The sequence below is a fragment of the Glycine soja genome, chromosome 3, assembly GCF_004193775.1.
Source record: "Glycine soja cultivar W05 chromosome 3, ASM419377v2, whole genome shotgun sequence".
NCBI classification, from domain to species: Eukaryota; Viridiplantae; Streptophyta; class Magnoliopsida; order Fabales; family Fabaceae; genus Glycine; species Glycine soja.
In genome coordinates, this window is record NC_041004.1 from 34,529,004 (window position 1) to 34,546,933 (window position 17,930).

At 30.3% G+C, this 17,930-nt stretch overlaps 1 protein-coding gene across 2 annotated transcripts; it reads right to left on the reverse strand.

Moving 5' to 3' along the window:
• Nucleotides 1-1,230: 1,230 nt before the first annotated feature.
• LOC114406555 (3-hydroxyisobutyryl-CoA hydrolase-like protein 1, mitochondrial) lies at nucleotides 1,231-9,929 on the reverse strand. 2 transcript variants are annotated; one of them, XM_028369289.1, is made up of 15 exons: nucleotides 9,742-9,929; nucleotides 9,544-9,624; nucleotides 9,342-9,410; nucleotides 8,681-8,744; nucleotides 7,645-7,724; nucleotides 6,305-6,388; nucleotides 5,498-5,582; nucleotides 4,167-4,252; nucleotides 3,942-4,063; nucleotides 3,528-3,588; nucleotides 2,639-2,722; nucleotides 2,348-2,446; nucleotides 2,149-2,250; nucleotides 2,030-2,071; nucleotides 1,231-1,804 (listed from the first exon to the last, which is right to left on the reverse strand). In XM_028369289.1, the coding sequence occupies exons 1-15, from the start codon at nucleotides 9,868-9,870 to the stop codon at nucleotides 1,685-1,687; spliced, it is 1,308 nt and encodes a 435-aa protein (XP_028225090.1). In that variant the 5' UTR covers nucleotides 9,871-9,929; the 3' UTR covers nucleotides 1,231-1,684. The 2 variants fall into 2 exon arrangements, with proteins under 2 accessions (XP_028225090.1, XP_028225091.1); XM_028369290.1 differs by lacking the exon at nucleotides 2,639-2,722 and having other exon boundaries at nucleotides 9,742-9,927.
• Nucleotides 9,930-17,930: the final 8,001 nt, after the last annotated feature.

Below are 17,930 nucleotides of genomic sequence, written 5' to 3' on the forward strand. Positions count from 1 at the left end.
TAGGAAAATCTATAAACTTTTATTAGTGGGACAAAAAATAATTTGTAATATTTTGTAAAAAAAAATTACAAACTTCCATAAAATATACAATATTACGAAGAAAAAAAAATTCTAAAGCGCATCATGCTTATAAACTATAATTGTTTTTTATGCATTTTTATATTTTAAAAATGTTATACAATTTTTTCATTGCCAAATAAAAAAAATTAAGAAAATAAAGTGGTAAATTTAATACCAATTAATTTTCTCTTTTATCTTTATAATTTTTTACATTCGTTTTAAAAAAAGTTGTTTCATGGGTCAATACCAATTTTTCATGGAGACAAATAAAAATTATGAAATACATTCAAGAAAAATTATTTACTGTTCCAAATCAATTTGTTATTATTTTCCTTTTATATTTTTTAATTATACATAAATGAAAATTAAAAATATAATTATTATTTTCCTGTTAATTTGATTTTGAAATTTGTGTCTCTTGCGAATTTGAAATTACAAAAATATCCCTTAAATTTTAGGCAGAATTTTTTGGAGGGAAAAATAAAAGATTCAATTTTTTTAATAAACTTAAAAGAAACCAAAATATTAAAAAAAATAAAAAAGTATGTTTTATTGGATTTGAAAATTAGAGAGGATGAATTGTTAACCATCCAAATATATAATATATTTCATCCAAACTAATTTCAACCCAACTCATCATAAACGATGGCATTCATCTTCTTCATAGATAGGCTTTGCTTCTCCGATTCGTGACGTGTCACCGGGCATGGTGCAATTCCGCCACCACCAACTCCGGAGGCACTGCAACTAGGAGGAGTAACAAGGAAGTAACGACCATGTTCGAGCAGTGGGTTGTGGAGCATGGGAAGGTGTACAACACCCTCTCAGAAGACTGCTTGGACTTGAATGCACTAAGCCTATTCTATTTTAATTAGATGGATTTGGATTTTACATGAATAAATTCTTTTGCCAACCTAAAATAAAAATTTAAAAGAATATTAATATATTTTGTTATCAATAATAAATATTCTATTTTATCAAACAAGTATAAAGTAAAGAGAAAAGGCTTTTGAAATTAAAATTATGAAAATATATTATTTGAATCAAGACACATCAACTCCAAAATTTCTGGAAAACATACATTTAGAATTGTTAAAGTGTTGTTATTCCTTCTGCCAAAGAGTAAAGAAAGTTTTTTCATAATCCAAAGGTGGTACAAGCTACACACTATTGTTGGAAACCACCGGAAGCACCAAAAAATCTAATTTAGTCAATTGAACAGGATATATGATTGTTATAAATCCTTAAATACTATCTTTGATTCCTACCTATAAAAAAAAAAAAAACCACTAGAAGCTACTATGAGAGTTAGGAATTAAGATCTTCTTCATTTACTAGAAGCCACCAATAGGAAAAAGAAAGACACAACACTCTTGTGGGGTCCACCAGGTGCTTCTAGTTACTGGAGAGGCACCGAATTCGAGATTTAGGAATGGGTACAAGCTTGACCATTGCCCTGACAAAATACTAAAGGTGTATATTTAGTGTGTGTGTGTCTTAGTTTAACCGTTTCAACAACTGTTACACACGTTTCGAGAAATTAACCGTGACCGTAGAAATTTGATGGATTCACGTTTGGCGGAAATTGAACAGTTTAACAAACACACTAGTTGTCCAAGGGAATCTACAAAAATGCTTCACGATTGTTTGTGGGCAGCTCTAGATCAGGTTCAGATTCACTCAGAGGTAAGAAGTAGTGATCCACCATATCTTGAGACACCTTTTCCAAGGTTGGAGGATCCCACTGCATATATTTGGTTGACAATTGTGTAAAAATTTGGATTTCAAATACAGATTTATAGCATATACACATTTCTGTGAATTGAAGAAATTGCATTAATCAAATGAATTTTAAATCTGAGAAAATTGTAATATGATAGTCATCAATCATTGACAGATGACATGCTGGCAATTTGACAAAAGTATCATTGCAAATTTGCAATAAGAAGATAATGCAAACAATCAGTACCTTTGGTGCAAAGTCCTTGTCCACCACGCGTGCCCTCACTCCCTAAAATGAATTCAAATCAACTTGTGTTTAGACATAATAAGTTTGTTTCAGTTTGGAGAGATTCACAATACTTATACCTCACAAAAGTCCCCAGATATCTGCCTATGAATTGCTTGTAAAGTCATACGGTACTCACGCAACAAGCATTGATCAAGTGTCTGAAATCTACCTTCCCGTATCTGCACCAATTAGATGAATTACATTATAAATGTGATTTCTTATAAGAGCAAAGAAATTAGGAATTGTTTGGACTTTAGACATGCAAAAGGAACTCACAGATCTCAAAGCAACCTTCAAGCTCAATGGAGAAGCTTCTTTGAGTTTATTTAGGGTAGAAATGCACCATGCATCATTTGTTTCACTTGCCGCATTTTCCTAATGGAATTTGAGAATAATAAGAATAATAGAAGAACTAAAGTATTCACCAAAATGCCAAGCAACAACACAAAAAGCAAAAAGGGCATGCAAGAGATGCCAAAATATATTTTCAAAATGCCATTGATATATAGATAAGAAAACAGTAAATAGGTACAAATAAACATCCTAAGCAATATTTTATTTCAATGCCTCTCCTTTCGAAACAAATCTGGGAAAGGAACCAGAAAAAGGAAGGGTGGAGCCTTGGGAAGAGAAGAAGAAATTTGCTTCCCCCTACAAAAAAATGAAAATAGATTTTTGTTAACTTGTCAAATCCCTCAACAAGCTTGGTATTGCAAAGAATTTTTTTATTTTTATTTTCTTGTAGTACTCAACTAACATGTTAGAAAAAAGTTACTATGTAATTGTGGGTCATTACGCTGTGCCTATCTTTCATGTATTGGTCTCTATTTCAGACTAAATAAATAGACACATGGAGATTAACAATGTTGAGTTGGCTATTCCCATTCTTAATTTTCTCTAACATAACAAATGCACAATTAGGGGGCACTTATCCATTTAGGCATCTGGTAAACAGGTCATATTGGAAGGCCCTGCTTGTCAACTTAAATTCGAAATCACACAAGTTAAACACCAACCCATCCCATACATGTCATCCCACTAATACTTAATTTTTGTCGCTTTCTGACAATTCTCAATTTGGGACATAGATGTTACCTATGTCCAACTAGCACAAATATAGTTAATCAGATTACAACTAAGAGCTGTAGTGAAGACATCAGCTATCTAGCTGCGTCAGACTTACCTGTGAACAGAAGAGCAGCCTTAAGGATCTTCTACTTGGATCTAACCTCAAAACCTCTACTTATTGGACTCTAATAAAGAGCAGAAAACAACTGTCTCGATAGGATATAAAGGTTTCCCCCACATCAATAAGAACACTTAACAGGGAATGCTTTCCTCTTGGTTAAATTTTGAATAAATTACAATTTACCCATGTGAAGAACAATTGAAATTCATAATACAGAATTGTGTTGAATAAAAGACTCTGAAATATAAAGAAAAATATGTATCTCACCATCGCATCAACAATCTCTTCAACTGTGTCATGGCAAAAGCATTTATCTAGAACTTCAATCCTGAAGAAAATGAAAAAGTAGAAATAAAGGTTATCTTATATTATAAGCCAAAATATGAGAGACAAGGAAAATAAATATTAAGCATCCCAACAACTTATTTTTCATCAGACTATTTTCTTATCTTCTTGTAGGCCTTCAGCTAATGGTCATTTTTAGGAGAAACTTTGTTGGTTTAATTTGTAGAGGGAATGAAGGCTATTCTGAGATGTATTTTTCAGTTTCTCTTTTCTTTGTTTACAAAAACAGTAGTTCCTTGCCCTTCTCTCTCAGTCTCTCTCTGTTTTTTGAACTATTTTTTCTTTATCCAAAAAATAAATAGACTACCCTTAGACAGAATGTAAGATAGGTCAAACCTTTGTAGTACGCTACTGCTGTCTAGATGTACAATCTCACCATACTGTTCTAAAGTAGTTTCAATGACAGACGGGTCATCAGTAACCAATTTCCCCAGTTGTTCTTCGATTAAAGGAAGCCTCTATAGGAACAGGACAAGACAAGCAGTGATTTTGAATGTTATAGTCTGAAAAGTCTATTAAAATTAAAATAAAACAAGCAAGCAGTGTTTAGCGGAACTAAACTGCACTTGATGAATAGTGTGTAGCAAGCCCACAAGCAACCATCTCTACTCCGTTGAGCTTTTCCCCAGTCAGAGCCAAGTATTCTCCTGCATAGAATAATGACCTATGAAACAAAGAAAGACTAGATAGAGGAAGTTCATCAATCATATTTCCAGTTGATGATTAGATTTGAACCCATGAATTTCCTTCAACCATTTTTGTTGAAAAAATAGGATGATGTACCTATTTAACAATTTCTTCATCAATCAATTATTTTTATTGTATATACTTGATGAAATAGATAAGGGTACACAAAAGCGTTGGTGTATAACATTTGATGTCAATAGGAGTAAAAATAACAATTAGCCCTCAGAAAACTAGCGTTCTTATTTGATTTTGTATCGCTTAGGATTCCAAATTCAAATATCAAAAAGTAGAATCTCAATGTTGATGGATGGACCAATGAGACGCCTTTAAATAAGCATGCATCAGCTCCAGACAAATGCACCAAAGAATGACAAAGAAAGCATGTTGCTGAGTAAATTTGGCCTCTTCCAATCTTGACAAACCATCAAGCTGAACTAAAAAACTTCTCAAGTAAAAAATCCCAAATATATAGCTCCACAAAAAGGTGCCTACTAGCAACATAGAAAAGATCTGCACCATTTCTGAACTTAAATTGCATGCAACACACATTGCTAGATAAGTTTGTCCAGAAGGAATCTTTGATGGTTAAGGGAATGAGTGAAAGATTTCACAGAGGGAGTTACAATAGAGCAAGCCAGAAGAATCTAGATTCCAAAATCTTCTGTCAAGACTTGCAGAGAATTGATAGGCATGAGAACTTTAACTTAAGCTCAATACCACTGAAATTTTTATTAAGAACTAAAATAATTATCCTGGTTTAGATGAGCCATTGACTATCATGAATCACCAACAGTGGACCTAGTTACCCTTTGCAATGCTGAAAACCATCAAATCTGGGATGAAGTAACAGTTACAAAGAGAAAATATCTCTACAATCATTGGAATTATATTTCTCAACAATTCTTATTCTACTAAATTGTACCTAGAAGACTGTCATATAAACAAAGTTTATTAAAGAGGAGCTTAAATTTGACCAAGAGAACCACATTGTTTCAAAAAAACACATTCTAACAAACAGGGCTTATCTAATTGTCAGAACTTTCTACTATCCCTCCCCCACTGAGTTCAAAATACCAGTGCACAAGTACAACATTAAATTATCTTCAGGATTATATCTGATAAATGGAATTATTTAGAACCTACCAATCCAAGTAGAGAGGTTTTAAGTAACTAAAAGTAGATGAGACATCTACACATGATCATACCTAATTGACCAGGTAAATGTGAAAGGTAAAAAGATGCTGCAGCATCAGGGTGGAATCCAATAAGAACTTCAGGGGTAGCAAAAATCTGCAAAATGGGGATAAGTTATAATGAAAATAAGCATATGCAACCAAGTGTTTCTACGCACACATGAGCCAAAATGAAGACAAACTTCTATAAATTTAAAATTATCACATGATTTATACAGGGTACAAATGACATAGCAAAAACATTCTATGTCTGCAGCTGTAGGAAAATAGATAAGCATGGTGATTAGCACACAAATTAGGAGAATACAAGAACAAATATGCCATATATCCAAGTTCCAAAAAAGAAGAAATATGTTGATAAAGACTTTTACATTGTAGGGATGGCACAAAGAAAGCACATGTTTAAGTAGGAGGGTAGCATTTTAACAGACATACAACTCGTTGCCTATTTATCATTCCAAACTCAAATTTACTAATTGTTCATGTGACACCCTGAATATTATGTCTAGCCTAATCCATATTAGTTTTAATTATATCTAACTTAAAGGTAAGAAAAGAGAGGAAACATATTTTTGGCTTATATTGGGTTTCCTCTAGATTAGGTCTAAATCCTAATCCTTGAAACAAAACCTATGTCTAAAATCCATCTCTAGGGTATGAAGGTTATATATAGCTTTGATTTCTGTAAACTAAAAATACAAGAATAAAAATCTTATCTCACACCATCAAAATTGTCAAAAAATGAGAACAATGCTGGATTCAGAAAGAGGTTTGTTTATCATGTACATAACATATTTATGAAATATTATAGATACATACAGTTTTGTCTGTTGCAACTCGAAATGTCCCAGGGATTGAAATTCCAGCCCCACCACCCATGGTAATGCCATTCAGAAGAGCAACCTGCATGAAGTTCATTACTGCATAACTTCTATTTAATGGTAACTAACTGGTAAACATGAAAATTGATTTTAAATTATCCAATCTGCTTGCAGCCATGTGATGAATGGCTATGGCCTCTCTGTAATATTCTATTAATAAAATGCACATGTACAGGAATTTTGTATCAAATAATTATGTTTTTTTTATCAGCAAAAATACTAATATATTAGATATAAACATCAGTACAAGAGGTACTGTACAAAATACACATCAGCACCAAGAAATGCAGAAGTGTGGTAGCCTAATACAAGTAGTTATCAAGAATTAATCTACCAAACAACTGACAGTAATCTTGGTATGTAGTTACCCTATACCTATAGCATATTTCCCCCCTACATACAAAAGGCAGCCCTTATATTGCTGGACCAGTAATGGAAAGGTAATTCAAATCCTTTTTTCCAGATTTCTAAACAATGCCCAGCAAAGGAATATAGCTTCCTCCATCAGTTTGTTGGCATTGAACTTCTCATTTGAGAAGACAATCCTATTTCTATGGTGCCAAATGCATCTGGTTAAGGATATCCACCAACTCAGCCATCGCTTTTTCCTGATACCCGACACCCTAGAAGAGGAGTGTTGTAGGAAATGTTGTCTCGGGTTTTGTGGGAGAGGTCCCACTATCTCTATCCAAGAGAGTGATTCCCATCAAATAATTATGTTGATATATTATAAAATAGAATCATAGATAATAATCTTATGTATCAGAATATTAAACTAGATATTAGAAGGAAATCTGTAATGTAATTTAATCTGTTGATCACTTATAAAGACTATTGCTTAAAAGTTGTATAATTACAACATATGATAGTATTATTCTATGTAGTTATATGTCACTGAAGTAGAATGCTAAAATGTATTTTAAATTTACATAGAAGTTGAAGCATAATCAATGTATTAAGTTGTTACACAATTTACCCAGATCAATTCATAGTTAGAAGCCAGTTTCTCAATAAAATGATGATAATGTAATAGCAATGAGAAAGAATAGATGGTCAAATATTCTTAAAATTATAGAATTTGGTTTCATCACAATTAACTAGTATAATAGGATTCTATTTTATATACATTTCCTGTTATTTTACCATGTTCACAAACATCTGTATTTCAATGATTTCAAATCAGTACTTGGACAACAAATGTATCATAAGTGTGAATTATTATTCATAAGAAACAGCAAATATGAGCATGTTAAAGGTGCCTCAAAACACTGTACTCACATGTGGCTTCAAATATGTACCTATCAGGTACATAAAACTATATGCCGTTCTAAAAAATTCTTTACAGGCTTCCAAGTTCCCTGCATAAATTGAAAGGAAAAAGGTTAGCATAACTGTATAAAAACATAAAATTCAATAAACTAAAATGCACTAGAAAAAGACATTTATAAAATAGACACGAGAAAATACCTAAAACCAAATTGCATGGAAAATCTGAAACCTAAGTATGGATACAACCTATAGTTTCTCTAAAGCTTTCTAAGGCAGCAAAAATTCAAATATGAAAACTATTGGGAGTTGGATATTGTTGGTCAGAAAATTTAAAATTTAAAAATGTTAAAGAATATGCTTCTCCTCCCTTATCTAATGAAACACAGCCAAAAATCTCTTTGAACTTTTATAAGCTCTCCAAGCATCAAAAGCTTAAGAACTGATGAGAAAAATCAATTAATAGGTGAGGAGAGGATGCGGAATACAAATGAAGATAGCAGCTTATTAATATAAAAGGTTAAACCAAAATGAACTGCAATTGTCCAGTTTGGAAAAGTACAAAGTATAGGAGGAAACACCAGTTGCCATTGAACTAATCAAGGAACTGTTGTTGCTTGTAGAATTTTGTTCTTTTTAATTCAAAAATCAACACTGTAACTTTTGTTAACTGTTGAGTGTGATTCATTTAACTTGTTTTGAAGAGATAAAAGAGAATACCTATTTTCCAAAAACAATCATTTGCCAAGCATGCACATAAGACCATTCCAAGACCTCCACTTAATAGCTTCAACTCTTACTATTTGCATTTACTATAAGGATGTTGACCATATTCTATCTTAATTTTCAAGGATGTTAAACTCGACAATTCATATTACATCATCCCCACATTCACAAGTTCCACTATTTCAGAAAACCCAAGACCAATTTGAAAACACAGTCAGCAAATAATCATACACTTTAGAACCTCAAAACTAAGACAACTGGATAAAGTTGAGAGAAGAATTTTTCCATCCAGACCTTAATTAAAAAAATCTTTATAATTTACCTTTGTTTATCAAATGGTAAAGCGCAACAATATCTCCACCAGCTGCAAATGCTCGGCCACTGCCCTTAAGAAAATTGAAAATACTAAGTAAGTTTTACAACATCAGATATGCATGCAGATGAGATCGTTGCTAGTATCAAATGTACAGTATGTAGAAATGAGAAAAAGGATAATATAAATGAATTTAATTGGAATACATTAAGGTCATCTACACTGTCATCCAATAATAGACTATCATATAAGTGGAAAAAAAAGGAGTTAGAAACAGGAAAAAAGAAAATGTTAGAAGATGTGTTGATAGCCTTTCTTAATTGAAAATTGTTGATTTTTGTAATAATTGTCTTAAAAGTTATACCATACAAGGGTGATCTCTATTTGGTTAACAGTGTGAAAATCTGTAAGATTGACAGATAATGTATCAAGTATCGAAATTGTTCCGACCTCAAGTCCGCGAGGCCTTGTTAGGGTCCTCGTATCTGAGGTACTGTCCGTTTAGGTGTTCGATTGACCATCACAGTTTTGTGCTTAGTAAAAGGGGCCTCGGGGAGTTGAGAGGAGAGGGTGTTAATAAATAACCCGTGACCTCGATTTCTAAGCTATGTGAGACTTTGTAGCTACCGGAACGAAAATTAAAATAAAATTCATAGAAAATATGGATTACCTTGAGCATCACAAAACCAATATCAGGGTCCTCTTCCCAGCTCCTATAAAGTTTATGCAGTGTAGCCGCCTGAGAAATAAAAACAAGTGACCACTTATTGAGTGTGAAATCGCAACAAAAAAATGAGTGCTTAAAAGTTTAAAAGCAGAAGGGTCCAAAGAAAAAATGGCTGGGATCATGGAATTGAGGAAAGAAGCGTAACCATATTGGTGTTGAGAGCATTGAGAGCAGAGGGTCTATTGAGAATGGCCATTCTGGAGAAACCATTTCCTTCGACCAAAACCTGCGAGCGACATTGTGATTAGTGAAAAACAGAGATTTTCAATTAATTAATATTATTTTTGCTATTTTTGTGTGTATGATGATATGAGAATGAATAGAAGAGAAGAGTGTGAGCGACCTGATTGAGATTGGGGTTGTCGAGAATGAGGTGTTGAGAAGAAGAGAGGTTTCGGTCAGTGTTAAGACTCAGCTTTGCCTTTGCCTTTCTGAGCAACCACCACCCTGCCCTTTTGCTCTGCATCATCATCCCTTTGCTTTTCCCTCTGCACTTCACACTCTCAGCGTCTCACTTCTCTCTTCTATTCTTTGTTCAGCATAAACAGCCGAACCAATAAAAAGGGGACATTTGTCAGCCTAATAATACCATCGAATAAAATCACTTTAAAATTTTTGGGATTTGAACCGTAAAAATATAATAAATTGGTCATGTAAGATCATTTTACTTTTAAGTTTAAGATTTAATTTTATAATAAATTTAATTTTTTATAATCAATTTTATATTAACTATAAAATTTTAAGGATTAATTTATCATTAAATTATGATTAATTTGTTGCATTTTTTATACATTTAAATATAATATTTAAATTTTTCATTTTCAAAAACCAATTTATCAACATTAATAAATACTTTAAAAAAAAATTAACTATTTATCCTTTTAATAAATTTTTATTTTCAATTTATCCTTTTCACTCGTCTAAGAATTCCGAGAGTCTATCTCAAATGATAAACTAGCTTTTTTACCTAAATTCATAAACTAAATGTTATTTATCTATCTATTTTCAAATGAATTTTAGAAATAAAAAATAATGATTTGAGATTTTGAAGGAATTAAATTTAAAGAGAACTTTTTATAGGATTAAATCCAAAATAAACTTATTTTATAGGAACTAAATACAATAATTTCTAAATTTGGGAAACATATATGTTTACACATATATTTGACTTCAAAATATTTTTACTTCATCTAAAATTAGTAATTTTTTAGTTTAGTTATTATAAAATATTTATTTTATTTTTATTCCTTAAATGTTTGAAATTTTATTTTTATTTATAAAAGTATAATTTATTTCTCACTTTAATCATATCATTAAAAAAAATTCTTGTTAAAGTTAATGTCTATGCCTGTGTGATAATGGTATACACTTGATGACACATAGGCATGGGTAATAACTTCAACAACCAAATGGCAGCAGTAAAGTAACAAATAAATTGAGGACCTTTTTAAAATTTTAATATTTTCATAAACATAGCTCACAATAAATTATATTTTCGGGTACCAAAATTACTATTTGTCCAAAAGAAAACAAAATATCATGAGAAATAACAATGAGCAAACATGTAGGTACGTTTATTATAATATTTTTTTATTCTTTCAATTAAAAGTACAATTTTAATTATTTTAAAAAAATATTTTTAATTTTTAATTATATATTAGGTCGAAGGATGTTTGAATTTAATATTATTATATCTAAAATAATTTTTTTTGCTCTATACTTCTAGCAATTTATCATTGAAGTATCCAAATCATTAATAAGAATAAATGTGATATCATAATTTTAAAATTTAAACGGACGAACTAGTGAAGTCAATTCAATGAGTCACTAATTGACTCATACTATCCGATATATATAAGATAAATAATTAAAATATTTACTTAATCTTTTTGTCTTTGACTATTGGACATTGGGTTGATGCAGTGGCAATACCCCATCTCTCAATTCAAGGGACCATGGATCGAATCAAGCACATATATGGTGGTGATTTATATTGTATTTTAATTAGTTGGATAGAGTTTTATTTTTTTACATTTTATCGCATATAATTATAGTCATCTTATCCAACTGAATATGAATCCATTTAATATTCAATATAAATTTTTTATGCTAATAATATTGTTGAATTTTTAATATAAATATTGATTATTCCATTATAAGAAAATAAAATATTTTCTCATTATATAAATTATTAAATTGACATTAATAGCTATAGGGAATTGACATGACAAACAAATTTGTACTTATGGATACAAATTATTCAATTACTCTTATTTTTTATGTATATTATTTAATCACTTTTATTAAACTTTTATACTTACTATTTCTTGTCAATTTTTTCTATTATTTTGAAGAATGGAACTAAAACCTTGAACAAGGTTTTAGGCTCTCTCTCTATCTCTCAAGTCTAGGGATAGTTTTTAGGTGATGGGGATATGATTTTCATAAGAAATTTTTTATTGGAATAGGATTTTATATTTGGTTATGACAAGTAGGTTAGTTAAACTTGACTCCTTGAAAATTGTTTTTTTTGTTTTATTTTTGTAACAAAAAAAATAATTATTGGACAAGGACGGCATACATAATCCCCAAAGAGGATTGAGATGGGGAGAAAATTTCATACCCGACAAAGATGGGGATTAGGATGATTTTCGAGAAGTGAGTACAGGGACGAGGAATTATATACTCATCCATGTCTTGATTCGTTGTGATGTCTAACTGGAAAAACAATATTCCTAATAAAGAATATTAAATCAAATTAATAGTTTTATTTCTATATAATATTATTTTATTCATAAAATATTATTTAATCTACACTTAATTATAATATTATATCAAATTTTAAATTTAATTAGTTAATGAGTAGGTTATATTTAATAATATTTAGATTAATATTAGATAAATTATTACATTAATAATACATAGATTAAATTCAAATCAAAATATGGAAGTTAACCAATTCTTTCTACAATGTGCTAAATACTATTAAGAAATCAAAAGATTCAAGTTAATTAATATTATAAAAAGTTATATAAAAACCAATAATAATGACAATAAAATCAGAAAAAGGATGTTCTTTTAATCATTTGCGTACAATATCATCCATTGATAACACAAATAAAAATATAACCTTAATGTGACATCAAATTCCATATAAAAAGGGTATTTCAAATAGCAATACCCATTATTAACCTTTCTATTGTATTTTTCAATGTAAATGTCTAGTCTCCTAATCTTTTTAGTGAGCTACATATAAGATCATAAATTATGAAGGTAGAAAAAATAAGATAAAATTTAGATTGTTAGTGTGAAATTTATCTTACGTAGTGTTATAATTACAATTATTGTTACCATTTTTAAGTTTATTGATATTTGAGACCAATAGAAGTAGGCACCATTGAACTAATACAAATACATGTAGGATTAGCTAAAGTAAATAATTTAATTTAGTATTTACTGTATAAACTTTTATCAAGTGAGAGCTTATATTCATAAGCTTGACAGTTAAAAAATAACTTATTTTATAAGTTCATTAAAAAAAACTTATAAGAAGGTCTTAACCTACAAAGTTCTTCCAAGCAACCTTGTAGTCCCAACCTAGAAATATGTCAAAACTCAACATGGTAGAGAACATGTACAAATGATCATACTTACATAATTAAAAATGAAATAGGAAAATAAATTAATTATCACATTAGTTTGAAGTTTGAACTCATTCTATTCAAGTTCAGGTACAACCTTTTTATTTAAAAAACACAATTTTAGTTCTCTTGTTATCGTGTGTGTTAATATAAAAATACCAATAGCAACCATAATGAAGGTAAAATGAAGATTGAGTAAAATAAATGAAGGAATGTGTACCGCATATTCATATATGCATTTTGGTATCACCAACAATGATTGGTTGCTAATTATTTTTAAAATAAAACACATAGAGGCTAATAAGGTAGTTTCTAAGCTTACAATCTACAACAGCATGTTGCTCCAATGCTAAAGCTTAAGCCTTGTAAATTGACACATTTTTAGACATCACATCTTTTTTTTAGACATCACATTTTTACAATCTATAACAACAATGTTGACATCCTTGCAAGTTTCAACAACATTCATAGTAGCAACAACACCTATTGCATTTAAATGTACAAACAATATTATAAGATCATAGAGAAGAAAAAATTATGATGTAGCAATTACATTTGGGTCAACGGTAATTTTAAAAACATGCCTTTGAGAAGTGGAAAAGAAGCATCAATTAATTCCATCTTCACCCCATTTAAAGCCTCTGTTGTTGGTTCAATGTCAAGCATGTGTAGCATCACAGGTTGATTTAGGCCTAACATGGTCCCTCTTGCAATCATTGGAAGAAGTGCATAACCAATTTGTCCTGTTATTGAACCAAATCAAAACTAAAAGGGGCATGTCAATGAACTTAAAGAAGTGATTCTCCAATCAAAGTTTACTATCCCAAATTTCCCATTATTCTTCTTGTGACCATAAAGTTTCACAAATGTTTAATAAGTTTGAATATAATATTAGAATAAGACCAATAAGAAAATAATGCATGTGATGAAAATGAATTAAACATAAAGATTCACTGAAAATGGCAATACACATTTGATTATATTTGTTTCCAAATTATAGACCAAAAACATGTTACAAGTGTAATAGAGCATGATAAACATTTTTTTAAAGGTTGACTAATGTCAACTAAGAGCTCAATGTATCAAATACAAGTCAACAATGGATATGCATGTGTGTTTGTTGCATCATAATACTAAAATACAAGGTTTTAAAAAAAGATTGGCAATCATGATTTCAACTTCTACATCAAGATTTTTGGAATGTTCGCATTTGCAATAATGGTCACATCATGCATATTTGTTTGCAATATCAAGGAACAAGATGAACTTGTGACCACAACCACAATTTAAAACTTTGTTAAGCTATGCAAATACAAGATACATTAAAGGAAATTTGAAAAATAGGAAGGAAGACTAAATTAATCATGTATGCAACACATGTTACCAATGTCGCGATTAGTTTCTTCTCTTCTTTGAGAAGACCAAACATGAAAGAATTGTATAGCCCACAATCTCCCAAGCTAACATTTCACATTCCATTATTGGTTTGTGTTAATATTCAAGGAACACAATCTACTTCATTGTCCATTTATACATGTAACATAATTAAAAAAGTTGAATAATATTTGCACATGTGACATGCCTTTACACCATGACAATCATATACCATAACTAAGTCCACAAAAAATGCAAGTGTAAAAGAATCAATCATCACCACCTTAATGAAAAAAAAAAACACATTTTTTTAAAGATTGATATACAAAATCAGCCTTAAAATATTCTTGTCACATTTTTCTCAGATGAAAAAACGACCAACAATGAATTTAAGTAATAAAATTAGTATTATGCATTGAATTAAAATCAGATTACTAGCGACCCCAGTGACCAACACTTTAACTAGGTTTGTGACCACTATTATCACTAAAAGTGATTCTAGAAAGAAATAAAAATTTAGATTTAAGTGGTAGAAAGAAACTTGGTTATGCATATAAATGACAAAAAGTGAAAGAAAATGAGATAAATAAATGTAGTGAAGGGGAAATGGCAGGAGTTAAGAAATACGATAATTTATGATAGAGATAAACCTAGTGATTATATTATTATTGAAACAATTAGAGGAATATGATGGGAATGCAAAGAAAAAGTCTTTTTTTGCCATGCGATATCCATGCCTTATAGGTCTATTTTTATGGATCTAGATGAGTACTTACATTTTTTTAAAAAAAATTCTGTAAAGTGCATTATGGGTTTTTTCTTTTATTTGCAACAAAAGAGATTTGATATTTTCCTCATACTATCTTCATTTCTATATCGCTTTTGGCAAATGAATTTATCTTTGATTGTTTTTCCATTAGAGATTCTGATTTTTTTTGGGGGGGGGGGGGGGGATTTAGTCTCTATTTGCCAAAAAAAAATCTAAACACATTTATAGTAGTTTATGGATAAATTAAAATACATATGAGTTTAATTAGGATGTAATGAATTAACAGTGACTTGAGTTTGATTCTTAGATTTCCCTTATTAGTAGACAATTTATCAATTTTTTGTTGAGATTGATATTTTTTTCTAATATTCAAGGAGACGTGTCATCTCGTAATCCAAACTTTTTATGTATAAAAAAAATTATAATGTAATGACAAAATATATTATACTATTATTTAATCATGTATTAGTAATATATGATAAGCATACCATGACCGTGTGTGGCTAAATATCTCTTGGTGGGAGTTGTAAGGTATTCTAAATTCAATTTCATATATTAATTTTCATATAAATAAAAGTTCTATGCTATTTTATATTTCTTGTTGCAGTATTATTTTTCTGTTCTTAATGCTTTTATTTGGCTTCATAACCAACTAGGATGATTTTAGAATTAGTGGTGATTGAGAAATCATGATTTTAATTTGGAAATGAAATTAGGGACCTATTATGTTATGATCTAGGGATGAATTGTAATGTTTTAGCTTGTAAAGAGGCTTGCTTTGTTAATCAAGATTTTATAATTTATTTTCTTAAGAATAAGGAAAAGTTATAAAATCGAGAATTTTCATTTTCAAGGAATTGGAAATGCAAAGAAATAGTATCTCTAGTATAACTAAAATATAATTTTTGGATAGAACTTACTTTTGTTGTCTTGAGATTGAGATTTAGGACTTCATGATTTCTTACATTTTTATAAAATTTTGTTCTTAATTAAATTAAAAGAAAAAGGTTTATTTATATGAAGCCCATCTGTCCCACTTAAGAAGTAGGAAACCAAAAACAGAAAGGCAATCATGTTTTCCAAGTCAAATTGCAAGTTGTATATGACTAGAAACATAATTCTAGAGGTAGTTTAAGTCAAGAGGTAGATACTAGAAGTTATACATGACTTAAGGATCATCAAAAGATGCAACGTTATGACAACAAGTCAAGTAAACTTGTCTATATAGTCAAGACACATACACTAGGAGTTGTATGGTTTATATCATGCAACAATATACTAAAGCACTGCCTTGATGAAGCTGTCGTGATCCAACAAATCAATTCAAATGAGGAGACAACTAAGTCCCACATTAGTAAGGAAACCATGAAGAATAAAAACAATCTCTTACCGTCTACAACAAGAAAAAAGATCAACACCATTCTGCAAAAGACTTACTTTTCTTAAGGAGTAGCAAACTTCATGAATGAGCTAGAAAAAAAGGAGAAGTCATAAGTTCTAAACCAATAACAGGCACCAATGAACAAAATTCAAAATTCAAGCTATATGCAAGTTGTTCCAGCTAAGGAAGGAGGACGAACCAACAGTGTGATAGAGATAAATTACAACATATTTCCTTGGTCTCAAAGCTTCTCAAGATTACGAGTAACATGTCTTTTTGGCCTTAAAGACAAAGTGCAACAATCATCTTCAAGAAAGTATATATAAGGACATTGAAGTTCAGCTGGAGTTCTTTGCTAGAAAGGAATCAATATAGAAAGAACATAGGTCAAAAGTTGTATTGTAATTAAATATATATATCATTAGTTTTCAATACTAGACTTCCTTAGCCTAGACTCTCTTGGTTTGTATAGCCAAATCCATCTAGCCTTAGAGATACTATAAACATCTTTTTAAGGGGAGCTTACTGATGAGTTATTCCCTGTAAGATGTTTTAGGTATATGTCCAAATACTCGTTTAGGATATGGAACCTCAAAAGTGTAATAAGGGGATTACTGGTTTTGAAAGTTAAGAGTGACCACAGGAAGTTGCTTTGGGGTTCAAGTAGCAGTTGTAACTAAGGGTTCAAAGCATGGAAAAACTTTTTGAAAAAAATACTTAGGTAGATAACCTATAAAGGATTAAAGAATACTTAGGTGAAATTTAAATATTCTTTTCGAAAGAATACTCGGGGAACCTTTAGAGACTTAGAGAATACTAAGGTGTAGGAGCCCATGGGGGTTTAGGAAAGAAAGAAAATACTTGGTTGGTGCTTGTGTTAGTGGACAACATACAATTGAAGGGACTAGACGTAGCCCAGGTGGGATGAACTAGGATAAAAGCTTAGCGGATGAGAACTTTAAGAACCAAGACCAATTAAAATTTTGATTAGAGACTAAAAATGAAAACTTGAAATTTTGTCCAAATATCATAGGGTTTGTGATGAGTCTAGTGACACTTTTTCAAGGTGATGGTAGGTAGCATTTGACCATCATCTTGAACAGGGGTAGGACTAGAAATCGGCTCAAGGGAGGCAAGGAAAAAATGTAATTTCATAAATAAATTTTTAAATTTGTACATGCATAAAATATTCAAAAAAAACTTTAATATTATATATATATATATATATATATATATATATTTTTTTTTTTTTTATGTGTGTGTGTGTGTGTGTTTGTGTTAGATTATTTTATCTTTGTTCTAAAATTAAAGTATAATCCTTTTTAATTATGTAGATTAAAACTGATCCACTAACCAAAATTAGGTAA